At 51.5% G+C, this 11,913-nt stretch overlaps 1 protein-coding gene across 1 annotated transcript in view; it reads left to right on the forward strand.

The window, feature by feature from the left end:
* The window catches only part of Sppl3 (signal peptide peptidase like 3), an 83,482-nt gene extending 81,287 nt beyond the window's left edge, over positions 1-2,195 (forward strand). Inside the window, exons 10-11 of the mRNA XM_042669633.1 lie at positions 151-260; positions 1,004-2,195. Of these exons, the coding sequence (XP_042525567.1) occupies positions 151-260; positions 1,004-1,075 (182 nt within the window). The 3' untranslated portion in view covers positions 1,076-2,195. The remainder of the gene's footprint in view (positions 1-150; positions 261-1,003) is intronic.
* Positions 2,196-11,913: the final 9,718 nt, after the last annotated feature.

The following is an 11,913-nucleotide window of genomic DNA, read 5'->3' on the forward strand; positions in this document are numbered from 1 at the left end:
CACCGCAGGAAAGGGCCAGGCATGTGCTGGGGGGAAGGGCGGACATGAACACTGGGTGTGCTGGCCAGGACTGGGGGCGGGGAAACGGTGGCTGGACCACAGGCAGCCGCAGGTGACAGCGCCTCTCACTCACAGTGTCTCTGCTCCTAGGTCTGCTCACTGCTACCGTGGCGTCTCGAATCCACCGAGCTGCCCAACCTGCCCTCCTCTACCTGGTGCCATTCACCTTATTGCCGCTCCTCACCATGGCCTATTTAAAGGTACTTGAGAAAGCAGTGGCTCTTGTCCAACTGGGGCGGAGTGTTGCTCACCTCGCTGCAGGCCGTTCTGCTTCAGCTCTGAGCTCTTGATCGCAACTGTGCTTCGCGTGCTGGACTCAAAACTCTCAGGACTCAGAGCCACTGGTCAGACCACTGTACCACTGGCTTGTGCATTAATGACCTCTACGCTAGTGTCCTGATTTTTCCTAAAGCAGTGTTGTAGGGCAGGCAAGGTGGCACCTGTGTGTAATCCCCTCTGTATGGGAGATTGAGGTGACTCAGGTTTGAGGATACCCTGGACACCTTAGACCCCTGCTTCAGCCAAAAAGGGCTGCGGAGGTTCCAGTGAAAGTGCTTTCTGGGCATTTACAAGGCCCTGGGGGGAGCTCAGTGAGGCTGTTTCCTCCCCTGTACCAAAGAGAAAAAAGCAGTGCCCTGTTGCCGCCTACCGCTTTCTAAACCCCATGCTAAATTCATGTGTGGAGCAAATTAAGAAAGAGTACTGGTCCTGAGGCAGTACGTGATTTTATAATGAGATTTACAGAGATAAGCAACTCCCATTTTACAACCAGGAAGCTGGACAGGTTTGTTGACTTGTCTAGATTAACTCACTGTGCAGAACTTGCATCAGGACCGAGCGCGGACAGAACTCCTAAAAGGAGCTTCTCTCCTGGAGCTCCGGTTTCCCGAAGCGTTCGGTGCCCATGTCAATCTGTAACTCAGCCCAGTCCCTTGTTTCCCAGGGTGACTTGCGGCGGATGTGGTCTGAGCCGTTCCACTCCAAGTCCAGCAGCTCCCGGTTCCTGGAGGTATGATGGATCCTCAGACGTGACCACAGTGGCCGTCGTCATCCTTTCCTCACCTCGTGGTTTTGTTTCCTTTTGAAGCTGGCCTGGTACGGAGCGTACCTGCCCCGGGACTGCGTGTGCCTGGCGCGCATCTGAAGGAGCCCGGCTGCAGGAGAGGGTGCCGAGGCAGCCCCCGCGGCGCGCCGCCTCCATTTTTGTGGATCTGCACTGACTGTAACCCTGCGGGGAGATGGAGCTGTGACTCTAAAAGCTACGGACGGCGAGGAGTCGTTCTGGCGCTTTGGAACACTAAAAGGATCAAAAATGTTAGCAGAGGAAGCTTCTTCAGTGACCCTCCAAAACTCTGGGACCAGCGTCCCGTGGGGTTCAGCCTCCGAGAACCAAGACAGAAGCGCTTCTGTCTGATACTCTTCTTTCCTTTTTTTGGATTTATTAAATATTTTCTGTGGTGTGAAGTGACTTATTAAATCCACAGACATTGTGACTTCTTACAACACACACGTAAGGATTTGTTGTAATACGTTCATGTCCACCCAGCGTCGTGTTGGCAGTGAACAAGGGCACGGTTTTTATACAAACGTACAGATACATATATATATATATATACACACACGTCTATATAGACACACACACGCGCGCGCATAGATATATACGAGTAAACAGAAGACAGCCTGCCAGGACGGTGCGGCGCGAGCCAGGCTGCTGGAACTCTGAGCATGTAGAGCAGTCCGCGTGGCCTCCCCGTACGAGCTGCGTCTCCCCACAAGCAAGCGAACCTGTGGGCACCGCACCGCACCCGGACTGGTGGACTCGTGGGCTGCAGGGGACTTGTACTCTGAGCAGTGTAGCAAACTAGGGATGAAAAGTTGAAGACTTTTTGGCCCTTTCTTTTTACAGCTTCTCCCTCGCAGGATTTTTCGTAGTTTCTTCTTGAGCCAATGCATGTATGATAGCGGCCAGCGGCCTTGTGCTTTCTGATCATAGTCATGTACTCCCTGTAAATACATTTTTCTATTTTATATTTTTTTGTATTTTTTTGGCATTTTGTTTCATTGGTGTGCTGTATTTTCCATGCCCTCAGTCCTTTAAGAAAAAAAAAGAAAAAAAAAAGCAACACAGTCCTGTCCTTGCCATTGTGATTATAGTCTTGCTTTCCCTGTGGTGGTGGCTGAGTGCTGGGGACAAATGTCACTGCTCCTTGTCAGGCATCCGCGGCTCACGCCTGTAATCCTCACTACACAGAAGGCTGAGATCTGAGGATCACAGTTCAAAGCTGACCCACCCAGCCAGGCAAGTTTGTGAAACTCATGTCCAGTTAACCACCAAAAAGTTGGAAGTGGTGCTGTGGTTCAAGTGGTAGAACACCAGACTTAAGCAAATAAACTTAGAGACAGCACTCAAGCCCTGAGTTCAAGCCCCAGGACCAGCACACACAGGCATCCATACAGACATAGCCACTGCTTCTTTGAGACTGGCACCAAAATGCTAGGACTTGGGGAAAGCACAGGTGGGCCTGGCCCGCAGATTCTGAGCCTGTGCAGCGGCCTCTGCTGGCAGGCATTCATTATGACCAGCCTTTGTCACTTCAGCCTCATGGTGGCGGAGCACCTAGGCATTTCCTGCCGCAGCTCTGGTTCAGTTGTGAAGATGTCAAGGCATTGAAACTGGTTCACCAAACTGAAGGCAGAGCTGAAGACAGACTTGAAGTGTGGCTTCGTCAGTCTTCAAAGGACACAAGTAGCTAAACAGGATGGAGCTGAGGGGACTTGAGGAAAAACTCAGCTGAAGGACAGAGAGCTGTAATTAAATGGTGCCAGTTGCAGTGGCCCCAGCCTATAATCCCAGCTACTCAGGAAATAGAAATCGAAGGATCATGGTTCAAGGGCAGCTGAGAAAAAAATGACCAAGATCCCATCTGAAAAAAGGCCTAGTCCTCTAAAGGTTGGGGGGGGGGGGGGAGAGGGTGTTCCTTCTTTTTGTCCACCTGTTAAAAATAGAACCTGCTTTGTCTGTTCTCATGCTACAGCTAACTACACCCAGCCTGCTGCTGATGGCAGAGCCTGAGAAGAAAGTAGCTGGCTGCTGTGAAGTAAACTCATCAGTAAGAGCCAGAGGTGGGAGACAGGAGGAGGGGGCAGGGGGAAGAGAGATGGTGGGGGGGGGGGGGGCGTTGTTAAACCTCTTTGTATAACTAAGTAATGAAAGAACAAGAACTGGTGAGAGGGAAGTGGCGCTGTGGCTCCAGTGGTAGAGCGCTCGCCTTGAGCTGAAGCGCCAGGCCCAGAGTTCAAGCCCCATGACCAAAAAAAAAAAAAACAACTGGTGAGAGGTATTGGAGAGTGATTCAAATAGTAGAGTGCCCGTTTAGCAAGTACAAGGTCCTGAGTTTAAATCCCAGTACCACCAAGGAAAGAAAATAAAATCTTGCTGGTGGCTCAACCCTATAATACTTAGCTACTTAGGTGGCTGAGATCTGAGGATCATGGTTCAAAACCATCCTGAACAGGAAAGTTTGAGACTTTCTCTAACCAGCAGAAAGCCAGAAGTAGAGATGTGTGGCTCAAGAGGTAGAGTACCAGTTGTCAGTGAAGAGCTGAGACAGTGCTCGGGTCCTGAGATCAGGGCCCAGCACCAGCACACACAAGTTGGGGGGGGGGGGGGGTGCGTGGATGGCTAGGAATGTGATTTAGTGGTAGTGTTTGCCTAGCATCCATGAAGCACCCAGGCCCAGAGTTCAAGCCCATGACCGACCAAAAGAAAAAAAGCTCAGGGACAGTGCCTGGGCCCTGAGTTCAATTCCCAGGACTGGCAAAAAAAAAAAAAAAAAGTTTCTCTACTTCCAGCAGTGAAATTGCATCTGGACCAATGGCTTTCAACAAGTGCCAACCTCACCAGACCTGGCACTCAAGTCTAGCCAATCCCAGTCACAGAACTTGAGCCTCTTCCTTCTGGAAGGGACAGACCAAGTGAGACTTCCATCCAGAAAAAAAATCTCCATGTCTGTGCAATTTTTACAATTAACTGGAGATTCCAGTAGGTTCTGACCCATGTTTGCATGCAGGCAGACCCTTCCAGAGCAGCACCTTGCTCCCTGTCCTTACCACCCCAGCCACACTGGCCCCCTCAATCTTCCCTTGGGGTTTAAGGCCCTCCCCAGGCCTCAGAGGCTTTGTCAAGTCCACGCGCGTTAGACGGGGACGCAGGTGCTTAGCAAAGCTCCCGCACCGCCTGCTCCCGCCGCCCTGTGGGGCTGCACTGGCCGCTGCTTTGGTTCGCTTGCTAGTGGACGTGGCCGCCTGTGGTCAGACACCACACTAACATACGAGATCGTGGTTTGAGACTAGGAGGGCAGGAAAGCCCAAGAGACTCCTCTCCAGCTAACTGGCAGAAAGCCGGAAGTGGAGCTGTGGCTCAAGTGCAGGGTGCTAGCCTTGAGCAAAAATGCAAAAAGTGCCCACACCGCCCTGAGTTCAAACCCCAGGACTAGCAAAAACAAAAGCATCAAGTAGCAAGCTCAGGCTGGCATGGCTCCTTTGGCTCCTAGTCCATTTCTCTGGCAAGTTACGAGACTTCCCTGTGCAGTCGAGCCTGTGAGCCTGGCACTGGGCTGAGGGTACCAAGGTGGCAGGATAGGTTCACTTGCTCATGAGCGCCCCACCTAAGCCCCACAGAGTCCAAGAAGGAGCCTCTGCTACAGGGGCACAAGGCTTGGGAGATGGCCCAGGAAGTGTGCCAAGCAGTGGGCAGCAGTGAGGCATGCCTGCGAGGCGTGAAGGGCAGGGAGCAGGTGTCCACAGGACGAAGCAAGCTGCTGGCAGCCCAGCCCAGGGCTCCCAGTGCCACTCCCCCAGCCTAGCTTAGAGATTCCCACCTTCCAATGCGGCATTGCCCCGCCCACCCACGTCGCGTGGGTGTGGCCAGCCAGCACCGGCCCTGAACTGCATTCTGTTTGTAAACGGATTCTACCATTGGAGACGGGGTCCCCTCACCAAGGCAGTTGGTGGTCTTGTTCCAGATTTAGCCCACGTGGAGAGAGCACCGGGCAGAGCAGAATGCAGTCTCAGAAGGCTTGGGGTGGAGGTGACGGCATTCTGTAGATGAGTGGAGCCTGCCCCCACCCCTCCACAGCCACCAGGAACTCCCTCCGAGCTCTGCCCTGGGGCTTGTGTCCTTGGGCACCAAGCCCTGGCCTCCTCACCTTCCCCGGCCTGTTTCCCAGAGCAGACTCCGCCTGGGGCAGCCCTGCCGAGAGATGTGACAGCTCTGTGCTTGCTAGGCAGATGTTCTACCACTTGGGTCATGGCCCCAGCCCTCTGTACTAGAGCTTAAACAAGGCCTGGGTGCTGCCTCTTAGTTTTTTCTCTCAAGGCTGGCATTCTACCATTTGAGCCACAGCACCACTTCCAGCTCTTTGCTGGTTAATCAAGGATAATAGTCTCACAGAATTTCTTGCCCTGACTCCAAGCTGGGATCCTCCGATCTCAGCCTCCTGAGGAGCTAGGATTATAGGCGTGAGCCACTGACTCCCAGTTTTTTTTGAGACAAGGTCTTGCTATGTAGCCAGGCTGGCCTCAAACTCATGACCCTACTGCCTCAGCCTCTCCAGTGCTGGGATTAGAGACGAGCACGACCACACTCACTGTAACCATCTTCTAACATGTCTGGGGTCTACGATCTGAGTTTCTTGGGGCACCAACATCTCCCGTCTGTGGTTGGATGCTGGGACGAAGGCCCGTGGGCACCTGTGGCTGATCTGCTCTGGGCCTCCCGGGCTGCGCGTCTCCTGCTGGTCCTACACAGTACTGCTCAGTGACCTGGCATCGGATCACATGCACCCTTCGGCCAAAGTGGGGGATGCTCATAGGATCCCCACTGTTCCCTGTCGCTGTCTCTTTTATATTTACAACCACTTTCCTTCACTAGAATTTTCTTAAAGTCTTTACCATGTTTACATCAATCTGTTTTTAAACATCACAATGTTTTTCCCTAATCTCTTGTCTTCAAGAGTCCCGCTGTGTAACCCAGGCTGGCTTAGAAGTTAGGATCCTCCTCCTGCAGCCTCCTGAGTGCTGAGATTACAGGCATGCTCTACCACGCCCAGCTTCCTTTAATTTCTGTAGCACTTAAGATTTGACTGAGGAAGGGACCCAGCAAACCTTGCCAGCGCAGGATCTTTGGGGAAACTAGAAGTCATCTAAACATACACACACACACAAACTGTTTCTTGCTGATTGATAAAGGTTGTGTTTCCTGAGTGTTATGTTCTTTCAATAGTATGGTCTACTCAGAAAGGCTAAGCCAATTAAAGCAAATAATGGTCTCTGCAATGACTGCCCGGCCTTCAAGACACAGAAACAGCATGAGAAATGCAGAGAAACAGCAAGCCCCATCTGTGTGAAGAGCAGATAAGAACAGGAGTAGCAGGAGGCTGGGGCTCAGGGGTAGAGGACTTGCCGGCATGTGCGAGGCCCTGGGTTCTACCCACCACCACAAGTAAGTGAATCCGTGGCTGGCTGGGTGCGGCAGGTTATGCTGGCACGCACTGTCATCAGGCGGATGAAGCGAGAGGCCGCTCTGAATAGCACAGTGGGAACACTGACTCGAACACAAAAGAAGCCGGGTGCCAGTGGCTCACGCCTGTAATCCTAGCTACTCAGGAGGACTGCGGTTCAAAGCCAGCCTGGGCTTGAAAGTCCATGAGACTCATCTCCAATAAACCACCAGAAAACTGGAAGTGGCTCTGTGGCTCAAGTGGTAGAGCGCTATCCGTAAGCTGAATTGCTCAGGGATAGTGCCCAGGCCCAGAGTTCAAGCCCCATGACCCACAAAAAAGAAAAAGACATCAGGAGCAGTGATCCAAGCCCTTCAGCTGCTTGGAGGATCACTGTTGGAGGCTAGTGGCTGGGTGTGGCGGTACACACGTACTATTCTAGCACAATAGCTCCGCCTAGTGGCCAATTCCTGTCATCCCCAGTGACAGGAGAAAGCATGAGAGTCACAGCCCAGCCCGTGGGGCATCAAGTGAGACCGTACACCAAAAACAGCCAACACAACACAGGCTGAAAGCATGGCTCAAGAGTGCAGTGCTCAAGTTCAATCCCCAGGACCATGGAAAAAAATTAAAACAAGGAGCAAGGCATGGTGGTCCACAACTATAATCCCAGCTACTCAGGAGGTGGAAAACAGGAGGACTAGTTTAAAGCTAACAGTCAAAAAGACCCCATCTCCAACCAACAAACAAGGAGTGGTGTTCCATTGTCTATGGTCTCAGCTACTCAGGAAGCCTATGGGTGGGCGGGTCATGGCCCAAGGCTAACCGGGGCAAAACCTTGGAACCCTATGTGAAAGGTAAAGCAGAAAGGCCTGGGGGTGTGGCTTAAGTGGTAGAGGGCCTAGCTAGCGAGTGGAGGGCAAAAAGTAAAAATTATAGACTAGCTGGATGCTAACAACAAGGCTCTCCTCTCCTACTGCCCGAACACTCGCTGGCTGGGTGGCTGGGTGGCTGGGTGGCTGGGTGTGGGGGAGGGGTGAGCTTTTAGTGGAACAGGTGTCAGGTAGGTAGTGAGTGAGAGGCACAATGGCGTTCAGCTGGGCTCTCAGGCAAGCCTGTTGTGGCTGAGTTTAGCCTGTGAGCTCCCTGCCCCCCTTGAGGACAGCGCCTCCCCCTCTTTAGACCTGATCACTGGCACCCTCCGGGAAAGATGAGTTCCCAAGCAAAACTTGGCAGCCATGGGTGCCAAGTGTGAGGCTGTGTGAGATGAACCAGGACTGACGCACACCGACAGCTCACCAGACTCTGGTCTACTAAGATAAGGAAGAAGCAAAGGTCACACAAAGCATGATCTTGAAGGGCCGAATGAAAACACTAAATTTGGAAAAGCAAAAAAGCTGAACACACAGGTGGGAGAAAGAACATAATAGGATAGACAACAAAAGGAGAAAACGACAAACCATCCGGGCTGAGACAGTCCCAGGAGGCTCTGGGGAAGACAGGAAATAGAAAAGACAAAGATAAACCATCAGCATTAAAAAAAAAAAAACCAATAAGGGGCTGGGAAGGTGGCTCAGTGGTAGAGCGCTTGCCTTGCAAGCCTGAGGCCCTGGGTTCGATTCCTCAGCACCACATAAGCAAAAAGAAAAAAGCCGGAAGTGGCACTGTGGCTCAAGTGGTAGAGCGCTAGCCTTGAGCTGAAGAGCTGAGGGACAGCACCCAGGCCCAGAGTTCAGAGTTCAGGCCCCACGACCGGACCCAAAAAAATACAAAATACAATAAGTCAGGCCACTGAGGCTCATGCCCATAATCCTAGGTACTCAGGAGGCTGACATCTGATGATCATAGTCAAAACCATCCAGGAAGACAAATCTGAGAAACCATTATCTCCTGTTATGTCCATTTAACCAGCAAAAAGCCACAAGTGGAGGTGTGGCTCAAATGATAGAGTGCCAGCCTTGAGCTGAAGAGCTGAGGGACAGCGCCCAGGCCCAAAAATCAGGCCCCATGACCAACAACAACAAAAAGTATAAGACCCTTGTCAGGTGCCAGTGGCTCACACCTGTAATCTTAGCTATGCAGGAGGCTGAGATCTGAGAACCATGATTCAAAGCCAGCTGAGTCAGAAAAGTCCATGAGACTCTTATTTCCAATCAACCACCAGAAAACTGGAAGTGGTGCTGTGGCTCAAGTGGTAGAGCACTCTCCTTGAGCTGAAGAGCTGAGGGACAGCGCCCAGGCCCAGAGTTCAAGCCCCACAACAGAAAAAAAAAGTGTAAGACCCTGTTTAAGCTCCAGTAATGAACACACATGCACAAATACAGCTGCATAATAGTGTCTAGAAAGGAAAAAAAATAGACCAAAAGGAGAAAATATTTAAAGAATACTATAAAATTAAAGAACAGTAAAAAGACAGAGTCCTTGGCACAGCTCTAGGCTGTGAAACTCCAGAAGATTCGAGGCCATCTAGAGATAAAGGGCAAATGAAAAAGCAAGGTCAATATCCAACTTTTCAGTCATAGTATCGTAGCAAGAGGACGGTGAGCCATCATGTCCTAGGTTGAGACCTGGCTGACTTCCCCCAACCAAAACATATGTAGCCACATGAATACATATAGAACACACAAATCATGTCCCAAGATCTGAGGATCCTAGTTCTGGGCCATCCCAGGCAGAAAAGCCTGAGAAATTCTTATCTCCAGTTAGCAGAGACAAAGCTGGAAATGAAGACTTGGCTCAGGTGATAAAGCACCAGCCTTGAGGGAGAAAAAAAAGCTAAGAGCAGGAAACCAAGAATTCAAGCTCCAGTACTAACACAAAGACAGAACACCAATCTATTCACACATGTGTGCTTCTCCATCTGACAGCCTGGGCATTTCACTTTCAAGGGAAAAAAGTCCACTAGACTCCATCTCCAATTACCAACAAAGCTAGACTGATAGCATGGCTGCGGTGGTAGAGCGCCAGCTGAGTAAGCCAGCCCAGGTTAGTATGAGGCCCCAGAGTTCCAGCCCTAGTACTACATCCACCAAAAAAGAAAAAAAAACAAAAACAAATCTTAACCTTCTTGAGATCCACACCACAGCACCTGATGTCTAGTGCTGGCCCCGGTGTGGGGAGCAAGCCCCTCCCAGTGGCTGGTGGGAGTAGAAATTGGAGAGGAATTAGAACTTAGGCAAAGTGAATGCCAAGAGCAGTTGAAGAGTCATTTTAATGCACTGATATGGAAAAATGTAAAATGGAAGGAAAGAAAACGAGCACACAGAGTACTGGTCCCATGAAAGGTTAGAGATGAGCGCTTCGTGGATGCAAAGGAAAGATCTGGAAGTATGTCCCCCTGAGCCAGCTCCAAGAAGGCAACCAGAGAACATATTTGAAACATTTTCAGAAAATAAAATTTCTAAAACTAGTGAGTGTGTGCAGGTGTTGGAGCTTGAACTCAGGGCGTAGGTGCTATTCCTGAGCTTCTGTGCTCTACTACAGCACCATGTCCACTTCTGAGTAGCTTATTGAAGAGTCTCACAGACTTTTCTACCCCAGCTGGCTTCAAAACCACAATCCTTAGCTCTTAGCCTCCTGAGTAGCTAGGGTGACAGGTGTGAGCCACCAGCGCCCAGCTAAGAAACTAGATATTTAAAAAACAGAAGTGGCTCACGCCTGTCATCCTAGCTACTCAGGAGGCTGAGATATGAGGATCACAGTTCAAAGCCAGCCTGGGCAGGAAAATTCATGAGACTCTAGCTGAGATATGAGGATCACAGTTCAAAGCCAGCCTGGGCAGGAAAATTCATGAGACTCTAATGTCCAATAAGCCACTAGAAAACTGGAAGTAGTGCTGCGGCTCAAGTGGTAGAGTGATTGCCTTGAGCTGAAGAGCTGAGGGACAGCCCCCAGGCCCAGAGTTCAAGCCCCATGACCACCACAACAAAAAACATAAAAGCACTTTGCTTGTAAGAGACAATAGGATGCCTTCCTTATTTCAAGGAGAAGCACGTGGTTTATGGTGGGATGCATTCTTAGCTGGACATCTAGGAACTCTGAAAGTATAATAGCAGGAGTAATTAAAGCAAAGGCAAAACACCTATTCTTGCAGAACTGTGAAGTCAGACCCATTGCCTTTACCATATAAATAGCTCTAACAGCCAAGCAGCACGGCTCCTGTCTCTCTCCTTTGAGAGCGCCCACACCCAGAGTGCGCCTCTGCCTTTTTTGTTGTTTGTTTGCCTGCTTACTTAATAAAGCTCCACCACGTTTTCCAACCATTATGACATCCAGAAATTCTTATTCTGCAATCAAAGTCAAGGACCCTAAATGAAAAGTCTCTCTCTTAGAGGGAAATTTCACAAAACTTCACCTGCATCTGGTGACATAACCAAAGCACCAGGAGCCTTGGAGACAGAGAGTGCAAGTCTGCCAGCCTGGGCATGGCCAGCACCACCACAGCCAAATCTAGGAGTCTGGAGTGTGCACACGTGGCTTCACAACCAGAACACAACACCTGCTCCCAGCGCTTGCCAAAAATCACAAGTCATGGAGGTGTGCGTCAACACCTGGGTGGTGACAAATTCCAGTTTCCCGTGTGTCCCTCCGGTCCTGTAGCTCAATGTCCTGGCTGAAAGACACATGCACTGGCGAATATAGGAGCAATGGGGCAAGATGTCCCCAAGAGTCAGGTGCAGATGGACACAGGGGTAGAGTTCAGGAGGGAGACTGCAAACAGGCCAAAGCCAAGGACTGGGCCGGGAGGGTGGGGGTGGGGGGTAGCGGGGGTAACTCAGCACAGGTCTTCAAGCACTCCAGTGCCCAGGCTGGACCTTGGCTGTGGCCTCCATGGTCTGCCCTTTGCCCCAGGCCTGGCCAGTCCTGAGAGGCAGAAGCCCAGCTGGAAATGTGTGGCTCAAGCTGTCCTTTGACCCCCAGACGCCTCTCAGTGGGTGCCGGGATGGACCCCAGGCCCTCAGATGGGGCGCTGGCTTGGGTGAGGACAGCTGGGTCCTGAGCCTGGGCCCAAGCTCAGATGGGGCTCCCTTGTTCCTCTCTGAACCTCCCCCATGCTCCTCCCCTGCCCCCTAGAGGACTGTGTCCCCCGCAGTGGCCCTGGGGAAAAGCGTCAGAGCCCCCACAGAGCCCTGGCTCACAGAGGCCCCTCAGGGAGCCTCGCCTGCCCCCCAAGTTGGGCAAGTCCAACTTGGCAGCTTCTCTCCCGCCCTGCCCACTGCACCTCTGGCTGGCAGCTGAGCACAGATCCGGGGGTACATCAAGACCCACAGAGGCTCGGAGCCGAGACACTTGGTGCTTACCTGGAGCTGGGAGAAGAGCAGACACGCAAACGCCTCCAAGCTACCCGGGTGGA

Source organism: Dipodomys spectabilis, unplaced genomic scaffold, assembly GCF_019054845.1.
Source record: "Dipodomys spectabilis isolate Male_0828 unplaced genomic scaffold, ASM1905484v1 ptg000499l, whole genome shotgun sequence".
Taxonomy (NCBI): domain Eukaryota; kingdom Metazoa; phylum Chordata; class Mammalia; order Rodentia; family Heteromyidae; genus Dipodomys; species Dipodomys spectabilis.